Consider the following 25,400-nt stretch of genomic DNA (forward strand, 5'->3'; position numbering starts at 1 on the left):
AAAAAATCCACTTTGCTGCTTAAATGTGTAAGAGTGAGTTTTCGATGGGCCACAGGGCACAAGCAGAGGTGTGGGAGCTTTGGGAGGCGGTGAACATTTGTTATTTTTCATGCTCTGGGTCAAAACTATGCTTGCGTGGGCTGGACTGGTAATATGATAAAAAATTTACAGACTGCTAGGGAACAAGGTGAAGCCACAGGGTGCTCTGCGGCTGTTAAACGCTCTGCTTCCAACAAACGTGGTCCTAAACTGAGGGGGATAAAGCGAAACCAGATACAGATGTTACAGCTGTCTGTTGGGATGTTTAACCTCTCTCACAGCCTGTTACATTAGCAATCAACAGTATTTGTGGGATCTTCAGATCTGATTCTCACCTTTTTACAAGGTAGGTAACATGGTTAAGGTTGATTGTATGGGTGTGGTGGCAGCAGTGTAGCACTGAACTGCTCATGGGGTGGCTCCCTCTGCTGTTCACTTTGCATTTGGACAATAGAAGAGGCCACATCTGCTGAAAAACTTTCAGAGTGAAGGAGAGAGTAGGTTAACTACACCAATTATATGCTACAGCTTTCACAGTCACCATAACTTAATTGAACATCTATTGGAAATTTTGTAGACGCCTTAGTCACCAGCATTAAAACAAATGAGGGAATATTTTCTGGAAGACAGGTGTTAATCCCACCAGTAATGCTTACACCAAGCAGTTGATATGTCTGATTCCTCTGTCAAACTCCTCCATCGAAACACACAAGAGCAACACCATTGCGCTGGGTTATCTTGTAATGTTCCTGCATTAAAATAAAAATGGACACTGTAACTTATTCAATTTCCATCCTGCTACTGTAAATATTCACCAGAGAACCAAATGTGTCTTCATCCTTAGCTGAAATTAGTCCTCAACAAAGGCATAACTTGCTATTGTTTGGGAAAGAGCTACATCTTTTGTAGAAATGAACAAGCTTGTGGTTGAATGCCATAGACATGGTATAAATGGAAAATATTGACAGACTGACTAACAACTTGATTTTGGTCTTTTCTCGATTCACAGCAGTGGACATTATAGACATCTACTCTCTAGCAACTGGACAATAACACAGCAACAATGTAAGGTACAAGATATGGTCATTTAATTGTTGATTATCTCTCAGTACAGAAATATTTTTCTTTTTAACATTCTTTCTGTAATTCAAGTTGGCAGCATTGTTTTGATTTTGAAGTGGCATTTAAAGAAATTTCCACAGAGTTTAGCAGTGAAACTGCCCATCAGCTTCCCTCAGATAACATTAGTAAACAAACACGCCACCTCTGTACAACAATCTTTCACAACACAAATAAATAGCATTCATTTAAATGTGGCACACTAGTTGACTCAAACATTCAAAATGGGGAAAAAAGAAAATCAAAATGCTGCAGATGATATGATTTTTTTTCTAGATTAAAAAAAATGATAATAATCACATTAGCATGACTGCTCAACACACATGTGGTCTGAAGTAGCAAAAGACAAGTGCCCCAAGCTTGAATATCTTAGCAGACGCAGCACAAAGCAGAAACTCTGTACAGAAGAGCATTGTTTTAATCCCAGATGTTTTTTCTGTGTACTTCAGTTACTGTTACAAACTACACTGATAGACCAAAGTGTTTTGGTTTTAAATTTCTTTGCCTGATTTTCCATTTAAGAAAGAACGGAAACAAGAGGAGTGAAAAGCTTTCACACAAGTCCCATTAAAATCTTCTAATTTTCATCTGAATTATTTCTGTAAGCAACTGTTCTTATGTAGTGTCGACAAAGAGTTATTTTTGTGCCAACGTCTCTTGAGAAATGATGAAACAATCTCTGCGAATACTGCTTAATATCATTAGAGTAAAATTAACTTAATGTCATATTTTAAAAAAAGGAGATCAGGCCCATTCATCCAGTCCTTGTTAACCATTAAAGGTTCTGGAAATGGCACAGGGTTATGCAGTCTGTTATCAGTGTACATGAAACATTATTGTCTCTCAGTAAAATACAAAAAGACAAGCTTGGATTTTTCTGCAAACTTGAACAAAGCCAAACATACTCCACGGATCAGACCAAAAACTGCAGTTACACATGAAATAAAAGGAAATCTACCAGCCTTCAAAACAAACACACTAGTAAGAATAGGAGTTAAAAATGTGTAAAAAAAAAAAAAAAAAAAAAAAAAAAGGAGAAAAACTAAATAAAATAAATAAACAATCAAAAGGACAAACAATATTTGGCAGGTATGCACAATGTCAATCTGTAAACAAAACATAATCACATGGGGGAATAACGCCCCAATTTCTCTTCGCCATCAGAGATCTCTGGTGGCAGTGGCTCCGTCATCATTCAGGAGGAGGTGGAATACTGTATGTACTGTACGCATGTTCTCTGCCCTCGACACTCAGGCTGTGCATCTCTCCTGTTTCTCCCAGCTACAACTTGGCTAAATAAACTAAGGGCAATTGATTGGGGGGGGGGGGACCTCTGTAGACTACTGAGGTGAATACTCAAAGAAGGGGCCCATTTACAGCTTGACACATGCAGAGATAGAGAGAGATTCCCTTCCCGGCTTTATTCCCTCGTAGTACAGAGGAGAGCTTGACTACCGGATTCTTGTGAAGAGGTTCAGCACTGACACAGATTCCTGAAAGAGGGAGGGAGACAGAAGAAGGGAAGACAAAAACATTCATAGACATTAAAACTGTAATGGAAAATCCAGAAATCCAGTCAAGGGAATGTAACAAATAGAAAGGACAAAGGAATAAAAAAAGACAGAGACCTTAATATAAGTGAGACAAAATAGAGAGCAAGTACCTTTGTGGATCTCATCTTGCTAAAGACGTTCCAGAAACGAAGTGTTTCATCTCCAGCCCCCGTCACGATAGCCTCTCCATCAGGTGACATGGCCTGCACATAACAAAACATCATTATTATACACTGAATATACAGTATTTTCACAGTGTGTAATCAGCGTAGGATTTTTTTAGTCCCCTTCATGTGTGGGTGGCTTTGCTGCCACTTGTTCAGAGAGCGGGATGTGCTCATGGATGCTTAATAATTAAAAACATTCAGGCATTAAAATACTCCTCATACTAAAAGTTATTTTAGTGAGCACACATATTTTTTTGTATGTCTTCATTTTCAGTTTGCTGCTGTAAACTTGGGACAATGACCTGTAGACAGACATGAATAAACACACACAGTACGTGGTATACTGACCAGGTAGAGTACTCTGTAGGAATGTCCTGTAAGTTTGGCCACTTGAGTTAGAGAGGGATACTTCCACACCAGGATCTGGTTCTGGGAATAACCGTGTGTGCTGACCTGCAGAAAAAAATCATACATTTACCTCGTGAGATTTAATGGAACATTGTAAGTTTGGGGAACGTGTTTATTTACTGTAAAATAAAGTTGATGACAATTCTAACTCTCTGCTTCCAGTATAAGAGAATGTTTAGTGTGGCTTAGCTAAAGAATTGGAAGCAAAGACAACTTCCAACAAGTTGTGTTTTTTACAGGTTGCATCTTGTTGGCTAGCAGTGCATCAAAGAGTCGTCTCAAAGCTGGCATCTTTACTGTGACAACAGGATGTATAAATTGCTATGTGCAGAGTGTACTGTAAACAGTATAAGACGGTAAACAAGCAATTTCCCAAAAATGTAATTCCTTTTACTTTCTTGCACTTTTTTTTGCATTTATTCAACAATCTGCATCACTCTACTTCTGCATCCACCTTACAACAGACGCTGTCCAAAATCAAAGACTTCAGGCCACTCACCAGTTCATTAGTGTGCTTGGACCAGGCCAGGTTGCAGACTTGAGAGCCAGTGTCAGTGCACTGCAGCGGCTGGCCCGTCAGAGTGTTCCAGAAACGGATGCAGCGGTCGGCGGTGCCGCCTCCAGAGGCCAGCAGGCCATGCTGGTGGGGGGACCAGGCGATTGCCTTCACTGCAGCCAAATGCTCCGTGTACTGCTGCACCGGGAGGACACTCGAATGATTCCACACAAGCAGCTGTGTACAGCGGGTTGAAACAAGAGGAAGAAGAGAAATAAGTCTGCGGTCATATTTGAAAAAGTGGTCCTGATACAGAGGCACAGGTGAGATTCTTCGCCTGCGTACCTTGTTATCATTTCCACCAGAGGCGAGCAGTTGGTGGTCTGTACTCCACTTGAGCCCGCAGACTTCCTGTCTGTGTCCTTGGAGACGGCGCTCGGACTGGAGAGGCGGGGCTCTGATGTCCCTCTGCAGGATCACCCGATCACGGCTCCCAGACGACAGCTGGTCCGCATTCCATGCCAACGCACCTGGCAGCAGAGAGTGAAACACAGAAGTGAGGGAAGATGATTCACTGACCATGAATGAGAGATGTTACTAGAAAACAAATGAAGGTAGTAGATATTTCAACTCCTGTGACCATCTCCGCCTCCGTCTCTACGGCCTCTCTCAACTCACCCACTCTGGCTGTGTGTCCTTCTAGTACAGACAGCTTCTTCCCTGCTGCTGCATCCCAGATCTGTACATAGCCTTTATGAGTCCCCACCGCCACCAGGTTACCCTAAAAATAAACAGCACACTAACGCATGAAGAGTCTGTGATGACTTTAAACAGCATTTATAAAGAAAAACACAAGTTTTTAACACGAGTTTTTAAAGGCGGACACAGAAGCCATACTCCAAAACTCCATAAAGTAACAGCCTTGATCAACAACAGCTCTTTATCAGGGTTGAGAAGCTGTGTTTCTTTTCTTAATGTAACCTGAAAACAGTTTGTTAAGATGATAGAACAAAAAAAACCCAAACAAAAAAAAAAAACTCACCCTCTCTGACCAGCCCACTGACGTTACTGAATCTCCCTCTACAGAAAGGTCACATAGACGTGTCACCTAAAGAGATGGAGACGAAAACAAAAAACATGAACACATCCAAGAGGCAGCTCAATCACATTCTAGGAATCTTTTGGTCAATATGTATGACACACAACCAGTGAAACCCTTAACCGACAGATCCAGTGTGACTGGAGACTTCATTTGAGAGAGAAGTTTATATTCCTAGATACATTTTAACTACAGTAGAAACCTCTGCTTGAGGCTTCTGTCTCTTTGCTCAATGCAAACAGATCACACACACACCTGGCTGGTGCAGGCACTCCACAGGTAGACGCAGGTGCCTAGTCCAACACTGAGCACATTCAGAGAGGACCAGTCCACTAGGTTGAGGTAGAAGTCATCCTGTAGCTCTGGAGCATCCAGAACTTTGAAAGGGATTTTAGATATTTTGCGTGTAGGTTTCCTTGGTGACCGTAGCAGTTTCTGGCTGCAGAGCACAACAGAATATAAGGTGGAATATTATGCTGTTTTCCTTGCCGATTACAGAACAACATTTAATAAGTAGCAGGAGAAATGTATTACCTGTTGCTACTGACAGGTGATAGAGAATATGGAGATACTGTGTTTCCATCCTCTTCTGGCAGAGCCCTCTTAGTACTCACAGAGTACTAAAAAACACAAACAGATGATTACTAAGGCAGGAAAAACATAACAAAAATTAATATATTAAATGTTACAGATATGTCAACTGTTTACACTAAAGAGGCTCCTCTTGGCAGGAGTAGATGGCAGCAGACGGCGGTCTTCTGACTGGGGGTCCTGGACTTTCTCGATACCAGCTCCTAGCAGCTCGTTCTTCAGCAGCGCCGAGTAAGCCAAACCGTCCGCTGAAGGAAGAGAGAGGAGACAGGGGGGAAATCAAACCAGGCTGTCGAAATGATTAAGTTCAAACACTGTGCTCCCTGTGCAATTTCTTAGCTCCTCTCTCACATCTCTAAAGATCAGGGAGAATTTTTCCACCCAGCTTTGTTTAGTCCTTATCTCCAGTTTCCATGAGCCTGCCCAGGCTTAGTAAACAAGAGAAGGTCAAATTATCAAGTTTGACTGGAGCAGACAGAGATACCTGTGGAAATGAGCTGAAAAGGGGATAAAACTCACGCTTAATGTCCAGTGACAGCAAAGAAGAACATCTATTTGGGGACTGGTCATCTTACGGTAATTCATGATGCATCACTATCAGGGCTATTTCTGTACGCTAACTGAGGAATCATAATCCAGGTAATTGTGTAATACACAATATACTGAAAGGCAGCCATCTACAATTCCACCATCAACACATCACTAGTGAAAGCTATGACACAGAAGAGAAAAATGTAACCTCTAACAATGGTTTTCTAAAAACATACTCTGAATTAAGAAATACATGTATCCATGTGTGCCATCACTCAAATTTAAAACAGCCATTAACTGAAAAAAGGCTGCACTGCCAGAAGGAAAAGCAATTTTGAGTTCGAATTTGCAGTTAAGGAAGGATGCATCTGTTTCTCAGCAGCAGAGCAGAATATTTCATGATAATGGTACCTTGAAATATTATTGCAAGACAGTAGGTCATGATACATTTTTATTTGCCCAGTCTCTTGCTGTAAAGGTGGGTTGATTACCTTTGTTGCTGTCTGTCGTGCCATCTTTGGTTTTCCTATTTTGATTGTGCGACTTTTCAATTTCCTGTGTCACAAAATGAAATAAACATGATCACACGCGACTAAATCTGTGAACTTAATGTGTAAAAGCAATTACAGACAAATTGAAGGGAAATGCTACTACATAATGTTTCCTTGTAAGCAATAATCAACACTTCCATCCTGAGATCACTGTTCTTTTGGTAGGAAAGACAGTGAAATCCTGGGTGTATCGCAGCAAACTCACATTGATGCGGTGGAAATTAACGCTCCAGTTGGCTCCGGCCCGGGAGGGAATGAAGCGATCGCCGTGCTTGCTAGGGGAGGACAGGGGGGAGCTGGTGGGTGTCAGAGCTCGCACTGCTCCTACAGCTTTCTACACAAGGGAGGAGAGGAGAGAGCATTTTCTGACTGGCAGCCAAACGCAAGCAGGCCATGGACAGTGACATGAAAACTTGACAACAGGAAGATCATTTAGGTGGCAGATGGTGCATTTGTCTGAGGTGTTAACAACAGGAGGCAACATTCACAAAACCCAGTCATTTGGCTGGTGAGGTCTTGTTTTCACTCAACACTAGTGACACCGTCAAATGAAAGAGACTGGACTGTTAAAGCTCTTATTCTGCCAACACATGGAGAGTAACACCCTCTCCGCCCATCGTAAGTCCTTTGCTAGTTAACAGCCCTCTTTGGGAGCAGCTATCATCACACTATAGTCAGTACAATGACCTAATCATACTAGTTGTAGTAGTCTAGTCTGTATGCTTTGGCTAGCTGATGCAATTTTTTTTTTTTTACACAGCTTGTTAATGTACAAGAACAGGGACATGATGGACAAAAACACAAGTGTGTGCATTGTTTACTTACTATGGGGCTTGCATTCTCATTTTGAATATTAATCTGCCTGAGCAGCCTGCACTCATAGTCTTGATCCATGATGCCTGAAAAACAGAGTGAAACTGATCAGCACAATCATAAAAATATACAAACAGTTCTATGCCTGGACATGTCAGTGGCAGAGATTATAACAGAGATAGTCTCTTAAACATGACTTGCTGATTCCTGGTAATTTTGTGAAATGTCTTCAAACAGTTTGTTTTTAACAACAGTAAACAGAAAAGCAGCAAGTGTTGACATTTAAGAAACTCGAATCTGCCATTTTGAGTGATCAGATACTTACACATTGACTGGACTATAAAGATTTTGTTGTTAGTTTTCTGTAGATCACCAGACTGTCTGACTGATTACTACAGTACACTAATTGTTTCAACAATGCTCTCCTGTATGTTTTGTCACATTACGAAATAAATTAGTGATCCACTTTTTACTGAACTGACTGCTGAGGGCTAAGTGACAAGTAGCACCATTTTATCGTGGGAAAAAGAATTTAACATTAATCAGACGACGATTTGTTATTAAACTGGATAATCACGAAAAGACAAACTTTGCAGTCAGGTGATCCTTGAAATAATTCTGGAGGAAATCCGATATAGTAATTGTTTTGTGGTGATAAATTAGACAACAATACTGTCTATTACAATTCACAGCACTAAAAACACCAAAATAATTCAATTCTCCAGCATACAGAGCTATGCTAATGCTAACGCTAGCTCAGCTGACTGACCTAACGTAAAATAAGCTAGCCGTCCGGCTAATGCGTTAGCAACATTGTTTGTTCACCATCTACACTTGTATTAATACCTTCTGTGCCCCGAAAAGCTCTTCCCCTTACGCACCGTTGAATTATTTTTCTTCACAGCGTCGGTTCCAGTTGAAACGTTTAGTTTTGTGCCGTTTTACTCTTAAAAACAGGGCATATAAGATACAAATGTTTTCTTTTGCCGATCGTTCAATTTGGGTTCGCTAAGCACCACGGGAAGGATGTGACGTCGCTGATTTTGAATCGCACATTTTGCGTTGCTAAGGAAACGTATCTCTCGCACTCACACACACACACACACACACTTAGAGCTCTCTCTCAGTCGAGTGCCTCCCACTGTTTCTACAGGCTCCTGAATTCAGCCTAAACAAAAAAACGCTTGTACTGAACCTAAAACCTGTGTGTGTGTGTGTGTGTGTGTTGATCGTAGGTGTTAACACGTCAAATAATATAAAATGACCTGGTAAGTTTGCTTCTGTCTCACATAAGCCTCTGGAGAGGTAACAGCTGTTTGTATTTATTCATTTTTAAGCATCAGTGATCAAATTCCCTTTTATTTTATCCACTGATTGAAATCTGCACATTGTCTTTTAACACTTGCTTTATCCAGAGAGCTACACACAGTGTGGAACAAAACAGAGCTTCATACAGTATCATTGACGGTAGTTATGATATTCAGTCTATGAGATGGACACAAGTAGTGGACATTTGGAAACCATCACTCTACCAGTAATTAAACAGTATTATTGAACTGGTAATGACTGAAAACACACATTTAAAAATAACATTTTGGTGTTAACAAATGTTTTGATATTGGTTAAAAGATGAGACACAGTAGGGATTTACAATATCTTTCAAATGGCTTTATTAGTTAAAAAAAGAGAAAGAGATGCCAGTGAAACAAATATAGACATGAAATTACATGAACAGATTAAACATGACATGTGCAAAAGATTTTGAAACTGGAGTCACATTCAAAGACAAATCCTGTTTGTGGGTAGACTCCTGACCGCCGACATAAATATTCCACCAGTTTGCAGGATACAGCAATACCCTATGGTGAAATGTCGTTAAGAGCAAAATTTGAACTCACTATTACACTGCACTGACAAAGACACTGGTGTGATATTTCAAAAAAGATGACAATAGCTTCTCCCAACAGCTTACCTAAAGGAATCAGATTCAAAGTGCCACAAAAAAGGTACAGTAGGTTCAAGTAAAGCATTGAAATTCTAATTTAAAAAACCCTACATACCCAGTAAAGTAATATGTGCAAATGTATAGTTTTTAAAACTAAACATTCAAAATGAGCTAGCTGATAAATATGTACTGCGATAGCTAAAAATCTTCTTTCTCATAAGCAAAAATAGAGTAAAATGTGTGGCTCATTTGAGCAGATCAAAGGGCTCATGCAGTTTAAATAAGGACAGTAAATACTGCCCAAGGTTTTCTAAATTGGCCAGGGTATCTAATAATTATGCGCTTCTTCAACAGTGTGCACTTAACTTGATTATCATTAGTCCTGGATTGATTCTTGTTAAAAACAGTCATGCTAATATTACAAATAGTCCTGAAAGAAAGTCACAGCTCCAGCTCTACAGCAAAAGAACAATCAGAATAACATGGTGTAGATGTACAGCTTGTCCAGTAGAAAACACAATATAAAAGACATTTTATACACATAACTGATTTAACTAAGGCAGAGGTCTGAAAATGAAATCGCATGAAAATAAGACAGTGTTTACCTATTAACGATATAAACCGAAATAACCAGTTATCATTGTGGCCTGGCCTCAGATACTCTGCTGTAACATCTGCATGAGCCTGGGGCAACACAAATACATTCAAAGCAGTGAAAAATCTAAAAGTCTGGAGTGTGAATGGTAATGCCATGGATCTCAAACCAGTGTAGAGTGAGTGTTGGAATGGCGAGACACTGGTCTACAGGGAGGAGGTATCTCTAGGCATAAGCTGCATCCCATTGCTGACCTGGAAGCGAGTTTCATCTGAAATACCATACTGCTCCAACGGGTCCTGCAGAAAGGAGACAATAAGTAACTGTACTGTAGGAAAACAAAAGTGCGTACAGAAGAAATGTGCAGAAACAAACTTCAGGTAAAATGGTTAGTTCACTGGAATCACATAAAAAGTGTATTTTACCATTTACCCAAAGGGGTGTCTAGTCATGCAGCCAAGTTTGGGTTTGATTTGGAGAAGCTTTGAGATCTGTCTCCATCAATATACAGTGTGTAGTATGAGTGGATTTCATTGATGGCATCAACATTTCGTTGACACTTTTTGATGAACAGTTTTGATTGAGGACTGTTTTTGACCTCAGCCATCTATCAGTGAAAATATTTACACTGACAGCATCCTGACTTTTATGTTTAACATTTACGTTTTTCTAAAGTTCTCTATCAATGCTTTGACTGAGACGATTGAAATTCCATGTATATTTCCATTGTATTGATGTTGTTGTCAGCATAACCCAAACTACTGAATCTTCTCCTACTGCCTGCCAATCTATCTTCTGCTGAATATGATGATACTGTACGAGCACAGCACAAACACCGCCAGTGTAATTCACACTGCAAGCAGTCCTATGGTACGACAGTATTGGATAGAAACACCATCTGTGTGGCATTTAGTGCAGTAACATGCTGCTGTGAAGGGTCTCACCTTGCCAGTGAGCCTGTGGATTTCAGTTCGATAGAATATCAGGTTCTTCCTCATGAACTCATAGCTGCGAGAGATGAGATGACAAGTTAATTTGACATCTGACAGAAAGAAAGTGTCAAATAAATATAGTGAAGATTAAACCTGCAATTAACAGGCTTGTAACAGTAAACATATTAATGATCAGTTCGATACATCCCTATGAACTAAAGTGTTACAGCTATATCAGTCCAGTTCTGTCTAAATACAGTACAATTTGGCAAGAATGGAAAATAAATACAAAAGTAGCTGAACCATGCCAGTCAGATTAGCCCAGCTCAGTTTAGATAGCATCATTGCAGTGGTGAACACAAAGAAGAGGCTGGAGGCTTCCTCTTGTATTATTGTTCTCCCAGGACAAGGCCAAGCAGTGACAGAACAGTAGCAAACTGCTCAACACAAGTCACATTGTCAACATTATGTCTCTGGAAACAGCTGCATCATTCATTTCTAACAGTTTGACCCATGTGAATCTACTCGCAGCGTTCAAACAGCATCTTTCTCCAGACTCAGATCTGCCAGAGTTACAAACAATGCCAAAGTAGTGTTGGGTGCTGTATACAATACAATATATAATACATGACTTATGTCCTGAAGATTCTGGGTCATGGCAGCCATAGAGCTCAAAGTGCTCTCATTGTAATGATATTAAATTGAGAGATTTTGGTATTTTTACTTAAGAAGAAAAAAAGAAAATCATCAATGATCAGTCACTGCCCTGTCACCAAATACATGTAGATCCTTATGTCTGTGGTTGTAAGATGGAAGTAAAGAGTCAGTACTACCTGGCCTTGATAATGGAGTCTACCCACTCCCCACACTGCTCCTCAGAGTCACACTCAAACAAATACTTCCTCTCTGCTTCATCCAGGAATGCTGCAATCAGATAAAACAAGAGTTGAATGGAAATCCATAATTGCGATATAAAGCCATAAGCATTAGACTTTGATACTTTTCTTTGTTGCTGCTCAGTGATATATCAACAATGCAGTTTGAATAGCATCAGCACAAACTTGTGAGCTCAGTCATCTTGTGTGAAACCAGTCAGTAGGCGAGAGTGTGTGAGAGCTGATGTGAAATGGGGATGTGACTCTGTGGACACTGTGGCTCACCAATGGAGAAACTCTGGCTGTCTTCTCTCTCCACCCGGCACTGCTCCAGCAGCAGCGCTCCGATTGGCTGACAAATAAATAATCACTTTATTTTTGACGCAACGTTTTGATTTTCAATATCAGTTAGGTCAGGCGTTCAAATATTGACTCAACTCACCTCCTCTTCATCAGTCCGGAAATAAAAGAGGAAGTTGACGACGAGTTTCACCAGCCTCTTCTTTACAACTATTTGAAAGCAAAAGGGAACTGAGAAGAAGCTTCACAACATAGCCAGCACATGAGTGACACAAACACTGTCTGATACTAACATTAACTGCCGCCCACATCACATTAAAGGGAAGTGTGTGAGACAGGAGCTGAACATATGCAATAAACCGAGTTACCGTCTCCTTTCTTGGGTCCTCGCATCCCCAGTTCAGCTGCCATCTCTGAAGGCTGGCGGCTCAGAGACACCAGCTCCTTCTCGTTAAAACGCATCACGGTCACTGACGCAGATACACACCGGCTGAAGACGAGACAGTCACAGAAACACCGTGGCTACGACCGAGCCATTTCCCCGACCGAGAACATTACAACGGAGATGGATAAAAGTCGCGCGGAGCTGTTTTGTTTAAATCGTGAAATTCAGACCGCTGCTTCGTTATCTTATCCTTTTATCCTCGAAATGTGACGGAGTGAGTGTGGTCATTTCAAGGGTCAAGTAAATATAATGGTTTTAGACGTCTTCTTGATACCACACACCGGACACACACTCCCCTCGGTTTGCAGTGACACTCCTCAGTAGTGCCAGTACGGCGGTCGGTGAGGACCAGCCTAGGCGAACAGCGCGTCTGTACATTATTTCTTTTTCCATGGATATACAGTTAACAGACCTGTGTACGAACAAATAACTGCAATAACAAACGAACCCAGGGGTTCAGACAGACATAATATATCACAATAACACAAAAATGGACATGGATATTTAGTGAAAATATGCAATTAAGTGCAAACATTTAGTATATGTTTTTTCACAATCCCTGTTTCATTGGGGCCACGGTGTCAGGGGGGCGTGAACCCCTGGGCCAGAGTGTCTGTTTTAAACGACTAGCAATATTTGCACAATTTTTTCAGATCATGAGATGATACAAATGTTGTGTGTGTTTACCACAACTGCAACAAGAGATAGGCTATGTGTACATGAATATAACACTGAAAAGCCCTCTGTGTCTTAAATCAGTCGGATTTTTGAAGAGATTTTATCTTATTGATCCGGGGGGGGGGGGCAGCATCATTTTGTCGGGAAAGTCAATTTGGCCCTCGTTCCAGCCCAGGAGGTGGCGGTAATGCACCTAACGCTATTAACCGCCGAAAACCGAAGAAGAAGAGGAAGCTAGTTGGGCATGCGCACTAAGAGTCTACTTTGGCGTGATCCAAACGTTGTGGACCTGGTGAGTGTTTTGGACAAAGAAAACTGTTTATATGATGTTCGCGTGTATACCTGTAGTTTTGTCTTGTATCTAGTCGATTTATTATGTTATATAGGAGGTACTTACGTTTTACTCGTAGTTTGAATTTGTTAAAATTCATTCACCGGCTAGTTGGTAACACCATTAGCTTAGCATTAGCATTGTCGTAATTCATTAGCCAACATACTGCAGCCAACTGGATTTGTAGATATCGTTAAATAGAATGCCTTTGTGTTATAGCTTGATAAAACTAACTAAATCTAAATCAATCTCAAGCAATTCAGAAATATTTGTTTAAACAATTTCTTAGTTGTGTATTTGCTTTGCTTCCTAGTAGTTAGACCGAATCCTCGCGAACTAAGTTAGCGTCAAAAACGTATTAATTTCTCTTATCTACCCCTCAAACGGTAGACGCTCACATTAAAGAAATATCCTTACATTCAGGTAATTGTTTGTTATTTGAGCAAGAAGGTGGAGTCACAAACAGAAGTGTAACATGTAATAGAAATGGTACAATCCAGGAATACATAATAGTGCATAATTGAAAGCAGTGTGTGTTTCTCCAGTTAATTAGGAAGGATTTCCTTGGACTTCCTGTCCAGTTTTGACTGGACACTCAGGTGTAGGTCTGTCTGCAAGTTTAAGTCCATCACCTTGCAAAGATGGATTTCCAGCATCGAGCTGGAGGAAAGACAGGGAGCGGTGGGGTGGCATCTGCCTCTGAGAGTAACCGTGATAGACGGGAACGGTTACGCCAACTGGCCCTGGAGACCATTGACATCAACAAGGATCCCTATTTTATGAAGAATCATTTAGGATCGTATGAATGCAAGCTTTGTCTGACACTTCATAACAATGAGGTGAGGGGGCACGTAATGAAACTTTCCTAGATTATCAAAATTTGGTGTCATTTCTTGTTAGTTGAGTTTCTTAATAATTGCAAACTATTCTCTTATGTATTACAGGGCAGCTACTTGGCTCACACACAAGGAAAGAAACACCAGACCAACTTGTGAGTTCAAGTTTTATTTTTATCTTACTGTGACACACACAGACATGTAGAAGATGTTACTTTCTCTCCTAGGTTTTGGTTCAGTTTAAGCTTTTCAGGTCTTCAACATACACTTGCACTAGTTCATTCACAGTGATGCTTATGTGTGTATATATTTCAATTGCCCATGACTGAGAAGATTTTATGTGTTCAGAGTGTCAAACATTGAAAAAATAGTTGTTACGCTACGTTTGTTTCAGAGCACGGAGAGCAGCTAAAGAGGCAAAAGAAGCTCCTGCCCAGCCAGCTCCAGCTAAAGTCAAAGTTGAGGTCAAGAAATTTGTCAAAATTGGTCGACCAGGATACAAAGGTAAGCTGGTTGCCTGCTCAGTGCAGTCTTTATTAAGTGTACGCGAATGGTTTTTGCAAATATTCTGTATTTTAACACATGTCCCCCATCTCTCTCTTCTTAATAGTAACCAAACAGAGAGACCCAGAGACTGGACAGCAGTCTTTGCTTTTCCAGGTTGGTGTGTTTGATGGGAATCTGTTTGTAAAATCCATTGATTTGAAGGGGTTTTTGTTGTTTTGAGTACATTGTTGAACAGAGCGTATTAACTTTAAAGTGCTATTTTCCTTTGGCTTTCAGAGAAAAAAAAACAGACAACTCTTATCACAGAAAGACTCTGGAGCAAAATAAAAGTTGTTCCCAAAGAGTCAAAAAAGACCCATGTGTCACAAATGATGGCTGTTTTCCTAGCATCTGTATCCCCAGCCAAGACTGGCAGTACAGTCTTAAAAAACAGCTGGGTTTTGTATTTTTACAGGGTGTCATACTGGTGTGCTGCACTACTGCCAGCTTATGATTCACAGCAGAGCATATGTTCTTGATTTGTTTGGTTATTAATCCCACACAATCTCTGTTAAACCAAAGCTAAATTCCACACTTATATTTGGTTGCATACCTGTATTTCTGCTTTAACCTGATTGATTTTATCTTGTTTGGGGTATACTACTCACCTGTGAGGAAACTGTAGCTGTATACTGAAATTGTGTCACTGCATTCAAAGCATCACCTGATGCTTCAAACTGTGAATGACAAAATAATTTCTCCAACCACTGAGATATAACTGTCAAAAGGCAAACCTGTAAACTAACTGTTTTTCTTTTAGATTGACTATCCAGAGATCGCTGAAGGAATTGGGCCAAGGCATCGTTTCATGTCTGCTTACGAACAGCGCATTGAGCCCCCTGATCGTCGTTGGCAGTACCTGCTCCTTGCTGCTGAGCCATATGAGACTATTGCCTTCAAGGTGAGTGGGAGCTGCATTTCTGTTTCTCAGCATTCATTTTGGCCCATTTTTTGGACATGCTACTTGTCCTGCATGCGTTCACCTACAGAAACAACTCATTTGTTCAGCTTTTTCAGGACATTCCTGCTATTACTTTTGATACAAATATCTACATTGGGCTATTTAATATCAATTTTAAAAATCCGTTAAAAAATGAATGCGATCCTATAAGAGCTCAACTAAACTTTCTTCAAACCTACTCAACTTTTAAAACTTATAAATCTGGCATATGTGCAGCAGCAGAAAAAAAATCTCTACACTGCTGCTAGTAGCAGACATTTATCTCAATAGACACATAATAAGCATCAAAATGTTGCTACAAGCCTCCTGCCTCTTATCATGTAAACATCTAAGTCCATCAAGGTTTTGTGTTTGAGGTGTGAGCCTTAATTGATCGGTAAGTTGCAGCTAGGCTCTCATTTACTGCCATACAAACCTGACAGCCTCCTCAACTTCCCAATTGTTTAACTTGCAAAATCTCCCATTGCGTTGGTGTGGACACATGATGTATATTCTCATGCTCAGCGACTGAAGCACTAACAGAAAATAAAATTATAGCTGAAAGGCTTTGTTCTGAAGTCAGAGTACCAGAAATATGCGCCACCGAACTCCATTAAAAAACACCACTAATTTAAGGTGTCGTGCAGCTGTGGTTCAGGAGTTAGAGCAGGTCGCCCACTAATCGGAAGGTCAGTGGTTCAATCCCCAACTTTGTGTGCCGAAATATCTTTGGGCAAGGTGCTGAACCCCAAATTGCCTCTGACATATCATTGTGTGAATGGGTGTGCGTGTGTTAGAGTGCTATATAGAATAAGCATTGCTTTGAACTCTTTCCATCTTCACCATCTGATAAATAACTCATTGCTGCCGGCCAGTTTGTTATATCTATGTCTGTCTGATTTTTTTTTTTTTTTCAGACTTCAGCTTCTGCATTTAGTTGCTTTTTAAGACATTTTCAGCTGTTCTCATCATTGGCTCACCGATTTTCTTCTTCTCTCTCCATTCACGCTGCATTTTTTTGCAGCAGTGAACGCCACAATTTGATGGCATCCTTTTTTTCTGTGTCTATTGCTGCCAGCAGCAGCTAGCACGCGCGTTTTCATTTGAAAAAACATTTAGTTTTTCTCCTCATCATAACATCAACACTTTGTTCTATTAGGTCCCCAGCAGAGAAATTGATAAAGCAGAAAACCGCTTCTGGACCCACTGGAACAAAGAAACTAAACAGGTACTGCTGATGAGTTACTACAAAGCTAACCTAGGTCATTTATTTTGAACAGGAAACGTGATTTTTAACACATCTTTTATGTTCTTTTTAGTTCTTCCTACAGTTTCATTTCAAAATGGAGAAAGCTATTCCGCAGTCCAGCGGTCCGCCACCTCCTGCAGGTGTGAAGCGCCCCCCTCCTCTCATGAGTGGAGTCGGACCTCGCACACTAAATGATAATATGCCCCCTCCCCCGCCAGGTGGGATGCCTGTCCCTCCTCTCCCACCTGGTGCCCCGGGTACTCCCCAGATGCCCATGCCCCCCATGCCAATGAGGCCACCACCTCCTGAGGCCCTCACAATATCTAATAATTGATAATCTACCAGTGGATTATGATTGATTTCTTTCATGGTCTACAGTCACACTGACCTGCCTGTCTACAGTGTCCATCTCACTTTAGATACTGCAGGTACATTCAGTTTTATTATTTCTTCAGTTTATGTTTAAAGTCCACATTTAGTAGATTTTTATACATTTGTTTGCTTCATGTAAATGTGTACGGCAGTGTGTTAACAGTACATTAACGACCACACTGTTTTGTATAAATGCTTTGATTCAGATATCTTTTTAAGAATCTGTTTTTGTAATTAAATGCTGTGGAGAAAAACATTTGCATCTTGAAGTCTGTGCTTTTACAAAGAGATCACACACAAAAAGATTTATTGATGTATCGTCTGAGTGGATCATAGCAGAAGAAACGCATTTTTTAAAAAGAAGCACGACAGAAGTTCCTGAAATATTTAGGCCCAGAATTATTGATGATAAAAGCATGAACTCACAAAGAAGACCTTTTAACTTCCTGTTTCAAAACAGTTTTCAGATGACACACATCAAAAATGACCTACATTGGTCAAAATTTTGATTTAAAAACAGAAACTTGAATATTTGTTGCCCATATTCTCTCTCTTCTATACAAATTAGAGCGCTCTGGTCTCATATTATTGACAGCTGAGTGAGCTGGCATCCACGATAAGCAGTGGAATAAAGAGGTCTGACATCTTTTAACACCGTAAAGGGAGAAATCAAACAATGGCAGCATTTTCAATTCTATGAAAATGCAGATGACTTCTGGTAAATCAAAGCTCCATCACACAAAGTCATCAATCAAGCAAAGCAGCAAAAAGCTGTAACACACAAAAATTGACATGTAACTGGAAGAAAAAGTAATTTTTGAGTGTTCTAGTATTTGAAAGATTGAACAGACAGAGAGGTAACATTGAAATCAAGTTACCTTCTTTTATAAATAATATCAAATCATATATATGTTATAAATAATATCAAATCATATATATGTTATAAATAATATCAGATCAGCGTGTAGATGAAAACTTTAGAAAATGAATTGGTGTCTGACAGAAGAAAGAATCAATTCATCCCTTTTGAGTCTTTTTCTTCTCTTCCTCCAGCTTTTTATTCTTTGGCACTATCTCCCCATCGCCTTCATCTCCTTCACCTGCTCCTTCGCCTGCTCCTTCCTCAGGGTCCTCCTTTTTATCTCTCTCTTTCTTATCCTTGGTTTCTTCATCCGTGTTTTTCTTGGCTCTCCTGTCCTTCAGTTTTCTGTCCCTTTGCTTCATGAGTTTTTTGTCTGGCAGCGGCTTGTGTCTGAGACCTCTTGATGTTCGTGCCATTGCTTCTCTCTTCGATCTCCCTCTTTTCACTTCTCCATCATCATCATCTTCCTCCTCATCCTCATCGTCATCAAGGTCTGGCAGCCACCAAAACATGACCTCCCACAGAGATGTCTCGGGCTGGGGGGGGGGTGGACACATGAAGGGGGGTGCAATAATGTACACCGTAAATGCTCAGTTGTTTATATCAAGACTGAATAACAAAAACATTAATGACCAGTAGTAATTTACCTCTGGTGGTAGTCGTCTGTGTCGTAATGTACCTGACCGTCTCACCATCAGTCCAACTTCTTCCTCCTCTTCTACTGTACCTTGCCCACGTAAAGTTTCTGTTGTTTTTTTTTTAAATAAGAAATGATTCAGTCACAACAGGCGTGCAATTTTTGTACCTCATGTTTTACTTTCGCTTGCTAGTTTACTTGCCATGAAGCCTCTGAAAGCCTGAGGTCAGCACCAGGATGGTAATGGCCACAAACAGACATCGGTTCAGTGTGACATTCTCCCACGGTGTTTCAATCTGGGTCAGGTTTTGAATGGACATGGTTTTATGCACAGATGCTGTAGAGAGGAGAAGGAGAAGAAGCATATCAAAATGAATGTACAAAAAGTTTTGGAAATTTACGTGTTTCCTTTCTTGCTGAGAGTTTGATGAGAAGATCTGTACCCTTGTCATGTCTGTGTGGTTACTATGAGACTACAGGTAGCAGCCAGTTAGCTTAGCATGAAGACAGGAGACACAGGGAAACCCTGACTCTCCAAAGATAACTAGTTCTGACAGCTAAGTAACATGCTATATCTTGTTTGTTGAATCCATACAAAAACTTAAGTGTAAAAGAGATGATTTATCATTTGACAGGGGGTGTATGTCAGACTACTTGGAAGAGTGCAGTGACTTTCATCCGCAGTGGCACATAACCCTCCGTACAGCATATTGTCATTTTTACCCTTCATGTTTTGTGCACACTGAACAAAGGAGATTTCATTTGTCAGCCTTTAAACTCCTGGTAGTCACATGTGTCACCTTTGGATGGAGCCAAGCTAGCTGTTTCCTCCTGCTTTTTGTGCTAAGCTAAGCTAACTGTTTGCTGGCTCCTGCTTACCATATCGACTTGAAAGTGGTCTCAGCAAGACAGTGAATCAACATATTTCCTAAAATGTTGAACCATTTCTTTTAAAAGCTGACAAAAGGTTGCAGGGGAGGATGGGAATGACTCACTTGTTCTGGGGAAGCTGGGTTCTCTGGGTACAGCCTTGGGCTCTGCTCTTGGTTGCTCAGAAGCCATTTCCTATTGGAGAACAACATATGTCTTTGAAGAAAATAAATATTATGGATGTTGAACACTGTGAAATATTGTTTGTGTTGGTTCTTTTCCAACTAACCTCTCTGATTTTTCTTGTAGCGTACATTTCTGAAACAGACAGATGGAGATTTACTGAAGAGTGATATCATAAGCCATAAACAAACAAAAGCCCAAACAACCATGCCCTCAATCTGGAATTTATTTGTCCACGTATATTTAATATTCATAGATTTATGTTTGGCTGAACATTTGCTTTGATCTATAAACCTCTTATTTACACAAAATACAAGTCCACTGTGCCAAAGTTTATACTACAGATGTACAACCAGCAGCTCTGTGGGGCTGTATTTAAGCACAATGAGGTAAATCTTTAAACTTTGAGGTAAATGCTAACAACAGTGACAATGCAAACATTGATGTTTAGCAACATTTGCTGTTAGGCACTTAACACAGTACAGCTGAAATCAAAGTATTAGACAAATTAAGATGATTAAAATCATTATGGACTGAGTCTTATTACACCACAGTGATGGGGGAAATGATCTGTACACCAACCATCCATCCAACATGGCTGAGGTGCTTTAACACTGTGTTGCCTTAGACCAGGAGTCATATTTCAGTGGCTCCTTGTGCTGCTGTGTCCCAAGTATTTATAGAGTTGTACAATTTCTGTACAATGGATGAAGGCTTTTATGTGCAGTCATTACAGATTCTGCGTGTGTTTTGTTGTGTGTGTGTGTGTGTGTGTCGCCACCTGGTCTATGGATCTGTCGAACAGGCTTCTGTGGAGGAGGATCTGCTCTTGGTGGCCCTAACTCCTCCTCAAATGTCTCATAGCTTTCTTCCATCCCTTCCCTGAGAAAGAGAGAGAGAAAGGAAGATGGAAACTGGATGAAGTTTGTTTTAAAATCATTTAGAAGATTTAGACATGTATGTATCACGCAAAGCTGTAGTCAGACACGAGTTCATTGTTGGTATTTTTAGAAATGCTTTTTTTGCCAGCTGTTACCTTCAACAAATAAGATGATTCAGTGGATCACAATGTTACTACCATTTTTCTTATCAGCACCCTTCACTCTGTGCTACAGAAAAAAGTCATTTCCATTGTCTCATCAGTGCTCCATTTTAGCTGCGCAATATAATACAAGTAAAAGGTCAACTTCTCCAGTGAATGAATAAAACTGAAGCAGCTTATTGACCTTCACATTTACAGATGAATGCTGTGAGGCCCTTATGTCTTACATGACATTTCTAAACAGACATTGAGCTAATGTCCTAGCAGCTCTATAAATAGAGAAGGCAATGCCACTGGAGAGACAGGTGGATATACACTGCATATAAATACGCAAAAAGAAAAATACCTGATGTTACTGTTATACCCCTGGCCTCTATACTGTGATGAAACATAACCTTTGACCCTGATTGAAATAAAAACCTACCTGCCTCCACATTTGGGGTCCCCTGGGCAGCGTCGGGGGGGAACCTTTGTCACAGAGCCCGTTGTTCCTCTGCTGAGATGGCAGCAGAGTCATGCTCTGAACTGTCTGACAGCCAAGCACAGGTGCTGGAGAATGAAAAAACAAAAAGCATTGAGTGTCAGTCAGAGGCGTTGACTGAGGCAGGGTTGACATTACCATGCACCACACAGCTGTCACATCCCAGGAGAGGGCTGAGAGGAGGGAATGAAGGCCACAGGTTGTACCCACTTGTAGTAAGCTGCAAGTCCCATTGGAAAAACCTGATTAAAATTTTATCTTATTTGGAATCAAATGAGTTACAATATATAAATCCCAAAGATTTCGAGCAACTAAGACAACATCCTTGTAAATAGAAACAGCACACGTGTTGGTTTTTTTTTTTTTTTTTTTTGGCATTAAAAAAACAAAAAACAAATGAACAGAAAAAGTGCCACCAATGTAAGCTGAAGATTTTATTTTAGATGCCTAGGATTCTGTTTGTCTGAAATCTGTTTCATAATTCACCAGCAGAGAGCGCCACTGTACTTGGGAGATGGGGTTTTAAGCTGCTCTGTTCTATAGATGAAGTCTGGAGTCTGTCAGACAGACTGACCATCAGGAAGATTAACAGAAGGCCTGACATGTTTGATTGTTATGAGCTGATCATCAGCCGCATCCTTTACATCAAGCACGTTAGACACACATGACCATTTTGTCATTTATTTCCTTTTAATAGATTATATTCATGTAGATGCTTTGGTGCATCTTTCCTCAGCCTATATTGCTCATTGAATGAGGTAAGTAGGCATCCTAATGCTGTTTGTGTTGTTAGTTCTGAAGCTTTCAGGCAAACTCACCACTTTACATGTTACGTAGGCCACTAACAAGGAGCTGCATAAACAGAGAGAATAAAAACGATTGGGTTATATCAGGGTGAGGTGGTTGCAGGCCACCTTTATATGGGAGGGGAGAGGAGGTGTTGGTAAACAGACTAGTGGCAGTGTTGATGACTCATACCTTTGCTGGGACTCTGCCCAATTCCAGCTGAATCACATCACTCTGAATTGGACATAAGCTCTGTAACCTTTGCCTTGGGTGGGACCAAGATTAAAGCAGGGTGTCAAATGGTACCCAGAGCTGGATCAAATGATGCATCATGACATAATGTACCTATGTCAGTAGTGGTGTTTTTGTCAAAATTAAAATTTCAAACAAATCCTCTGCGGTATATTCATCAACAGATGCGGCAATACAAGACATGCATCATCATCTTATTAGAAGAGCTTTTAACCATGCTAGTAGCTCTACTATGGTAATGTTGGTTGCTGTACTTTGTGTTGTACAAATCAACAAATGCTAACACACACAACTAAGATGGTGAACATGGTGAATACACCTGCCAAACATGATCATTATCACTATGAGAAATACACACACACATATATATATATTTACAGTTCCAGTAGTAAACAGAAAAGTGTTGAACAGCCCAGAATATGTTTTATATTTTAGATTCTACCAAGTACCACCTTTTGCTTGATGACAGCTTTGCACATTTCTGGTACTCTCAGATTCAGATTCAGTTCAGAGTTAGTCACCTGGTTTTCCAACAGCATTGAAGGAGTTCCCAGAGGTGCTGAGCACTTGTTGGCTGCTTTGCCTTTACTCTCCAACTCATCCTAAACCATCTCATTTGGGTTTAGGTGATTGTGGAGGCCAGGACATCTGACACAGCACTCCATCACATGTAGAAACCATCCTCTCACCTTTTCTGCATCTCACAAAGACACGGCTGATGGAACCATAAATCTCAAATTTGGACTCATCAGACCAAAGCACAGATTTCCATTGGTCTAATGTTTGTTCCTTGTGTTTCTTGGACCAAGCAATTCTCTTTTTCGTCTTGCTCTTCCTCAGTGGTGGCTTCTTTGCAGCAATTCGACCATGAAGGCCTGACTCACCCAGTCTCCTCTGAACAGTTAATGTTGAGATGTGTACTTTATAGTTATAATACTTTATAGTTAAAATAGTTTGAGTATGTTTGTTTCAAAAAGTTGGTCCTGTAACTCAGGTTCAGATTGCTTTAAAATACACTAGTTTTTGTGAACAAATATAAACTAATATAACTCTGTAAAAAGGATTTCAAGTCTAGTTCTGGTGCCTCATCAAGTACTATGAACATGTTGTCCTTGTTGACTTTCAGCTGGGCCCATTAGGGTTCACCATGGCAGATCACCATCCACATATTTGAGTTGGAAAAGGTTCATTATGGATGCCCCTCCCAACACAACCCTTATTTTTCCAGGCTTTGGACTGGCACTAAGAATGCACTGGCCTGTGCATCCCTAGTCACTGAGTTCGGGGAGCCGGGGATCAAACTGCCAACCCTGGGATCAGAGGATAACCTGCTCTACTACCTGAGCCACAGCCCCCTAAGTTGTTTACTATGTTTGTTCAAGTTAGTGTATGTGTGTGTGGATGTGCTGAAGGTTCTCACAGTCCAGTCGACAGAGCACACACTGAACACTACAGTGGTGTCATATGTTCTTTTAGCCTTACTCTAGTTTATAATGAGCTTGTCTGCAGACTTAATTGACCAAATGCTTACTCTCCCTCTGCTGATTTGTCAGTGGTTATTAGTCCTGAGGATATGGCCTCACAACTAGTTAGAGTTCATCATTTGTGTGAACAGTTCACCCAATTACCACTGATTGAAAAGCATTTGATTTGGATAAATTAATTCTTCCAAATTAAGTCTAGCACTATAAAAATGAGCCTGCAGATTGACATATTGTCAATAAGTAATCAAAGTTCCTTCCATTTATTCATTGCTCATGTCAAGCTGAAAAAAAAGAGAAATGCTGCCAAGTTTGGCCCAAAGTCTTAAAGAATGTTTCAAGGGCAACAAAAGCCCCTTGTGGACACATTGTGCCCAATAAAGTGAGCAAACATTGCTCGCGGATATCTACGTTCCAAATTCGGGCACTGCAGAGATCCGAGCTGGGTGAAGCTTTCTGTCCCTTTTTGTCCTTACATAATGAGGACTGTGCTCAGAGGACAGACTGACTGTTCAGCACCCAGTGGGAGCTGCTCTGTGCCCTCACTCACTGAAGAGTATGGTGGAGCGTGAAACAACATTAACTGTAGTCTGTTTGGAACTCACAGGCTTGAATGACTTACAGGGACTTGACTTAGTATTGGATTTAATTATTTTTGGTTTGGTTTGCAGTCATTGTGAAAGAAAAGCTGATGTTTCATTAAAAAGCTAAAGTTTTATCTCGTCAACAAAAGGCTGAAACACAGTGATGTCCAGGTACACAACTGAACATGTGTTGTGATAATGGCAACATCTCTTCCCTCCCTCTTGTCTGTGTTAGCTTAATAGTTAAGCATGAGAAGTCATTCTTGACCTTGAAAACTCTCAACTCAAAACTTCCAAACAGGAAAAGCCCTGGGGTAAAAAAGCTAGTAAGTGGGCCTTAGATCAGCGATTGCTGTCCAGGTATCAACACCGCTTTCAAGAAAAACGCTCAAAAGCACCTCAGTTGTCAGACCTCACACCTGAGGAACAATTTGCAAAAGACTTGTGACTTGACTTGGACTTAGACCAATGATTTAAAGGCAACAGACTTCAAAATGTTTTATTGTTGCCAGAAAAAGACACTGTGCTCGTTGCACATGTATGATCATGATCAGTGGAGATAAAATCAGAAGGAACCAGAATTGAGTTTGGTCTGTGGATAAATAGACACGGGTAGAAATGGAGATGAAGCTGCCAGGCTGCCTGTTAGAAGCAGAAAAGGATTTATCCTCTCTCTGCATCTTTTTTCCAGAAATCTTTTTTTTTTTTTTTTCACGTTACAGCCAAACTGTTCCATTCAGCTCTTTCTGGAGTGCCGTGCTTCACTGAATCAACTCTCTATGGAGCAGCGTCAGCACATCTAATTCAAATT

General features: G+C 40.5%; 4 protein-coding genes across 6 annotated transcripts; 1 reads left to right on the forward strand and 3 right to left on the reverse strand.

The window, feature by feature from the left end:
• Nucleotides 1-1,105: 1,105 nt before the first annotated feature.
• LOC108883587 (fizzy-related protein homolog) lies at nt 1,106-8,401 on the reverse strand. 2 transcript variants are annotated; one of them, XM_018676923.2, is made up of 14 exons: nt 8,249-8,401; nt 7,380-7,453; nt 6,760-6,888; nt 6,495-6,558; nt 5,590-5,720; nt 5,416-5,501; nt 5,137-5,320; nt 4,825-4,890; nt 4,461-4,563; nt 4,128-4,312; nt 3,786-4,019; nt 3,227-3,331; nt 2,822-2,914; nt 1,106-2,651 (listed from the first exon to the last, which is right to left on the reverse strand). In XM_018676923.2, exons 2-14 carry the CDS (start codon nt 7,446-7,448, stop codon nt 2,610-2,612), a joined length of 1,491 nt encoding a protein of 496 aa, XP_018532439.1. In that variant the 5' UTR covers nt 7,449-7,453; nt 8,249-8,401; the 3' UTR covers nt 1,106-2,609. The 2 variants fall into 2 exon arrangements, with proteins under 2 accessions (XP_018532439.1, XP_018532438.1); XM_018676922.2 differs by having other exon boundaries at nt 8,214-8,399.
• A 612-nt stretch (nt 8,402-9,013) lies between these two features.
• Nucleotides 9,014-12,798, reverse strand: plekhj1 (pleckstrin homology domain containing, family J member 1). Its single transcript, XM_018676927.2, has 6 exons — nt 12,383-12,798; nt 12,157-12,224; nt 12,000-12,066; nt 11,673-11,763; nt 10,852-10,915; nt 9,014-10,206 (listed from the first exon to the last, which is right to left on the reverse strand). Exons 1-6 carry the CDS (start codon nt 12,474-12,476, stop codon nt 10,114-10,116), a joined length of 477 nt encoding a protein of 158 aa, XP_018532443.1. The 5' UTR covers nt 12,477-12,798; the 3' UTR covers nt 9,014-10,113.
• A 469-nt stretch (nt 12,799-13,267) lies between these two features.
• On the forward strand, nt 13,268-17,667 carry sf3a2 (splicing factor 3a, subunit 2). The gene is made up of 8 exons (XM_018676925.2): nt 13,268-13,429; nt 14,014-14,307; nt 14,413-14,459; nt 14,699-14,808; nt 14,915-14,964; nt 15,611-15,751; nt 16,950-17,018; nt 17,110-17,667. Exons 2-8 carry the CDS (start codon nt 14,110-14,112, stop codon nt 17,371-17,373), a joined length of 879 nt encoding a protein of 292 aa, XP_018532441.1. The 5' UTR covers nt 13,268-13,429; nt 14,014-14,109; the 3' UTR covers nt 17,374-17,667.
• Nucleotides 17,668-17,701: 34 nt separating this feature from the next.
• Nucleotides 17,702-21,560, reverse strand: LOC108883588 (junctional sarcoplasmic reticulum protein 1). 2 transcript variants are annotated; one of them, XM_051070080.1, is made up of 7 exons: nt 21,430-21,560; nt 20,745-20,845; nt 20,070-20,098; nt 19,906-19,975; nt 19,113-19,247; nt 18,921-19,018; nt 17,702-18,809 (listed from the first exon to the last, which is right to left on the reverse strand). In XM_051070080.1, the coding sequence occupies exons 2-7, from the start codon at nt 20,836-20,838 to the stop codon at nt 18,429-18,431; spliced, it is 807 nt and encodes a 268-aa protein (XP_050926037.1). In that variant the 5' UTR covers nt 20,839-20,845; nt 21,430-21,560; the 3' UTR covers nt 17,702-18,428. The 2 variants fall into 2 exon arrangements, with proteins under 2 accessions (XP_050926037.1, XP_018532440.1); XM_018676924.2 differs by having other exon boundaries at nt 21,434-21,552.
• Nucleotides 21,561-25,400: the final 3,840 nt, after the last annotated feature.

Source organism: Lates calcarifer, linkage group LG4 (genome assembly GCF_001640805.2).
Source record: "Lates calcarifer isolate ASB-BC8 linkage group LG4, TLL_Latcal_v3, whole genome shotgun sequence".
Taxonomy (NCBI): domain Eukaryota; kingdom Metazoa; phylum Chordata; class Actinopteri; family Centropomidae; genus Lates; species Lates calcarifer.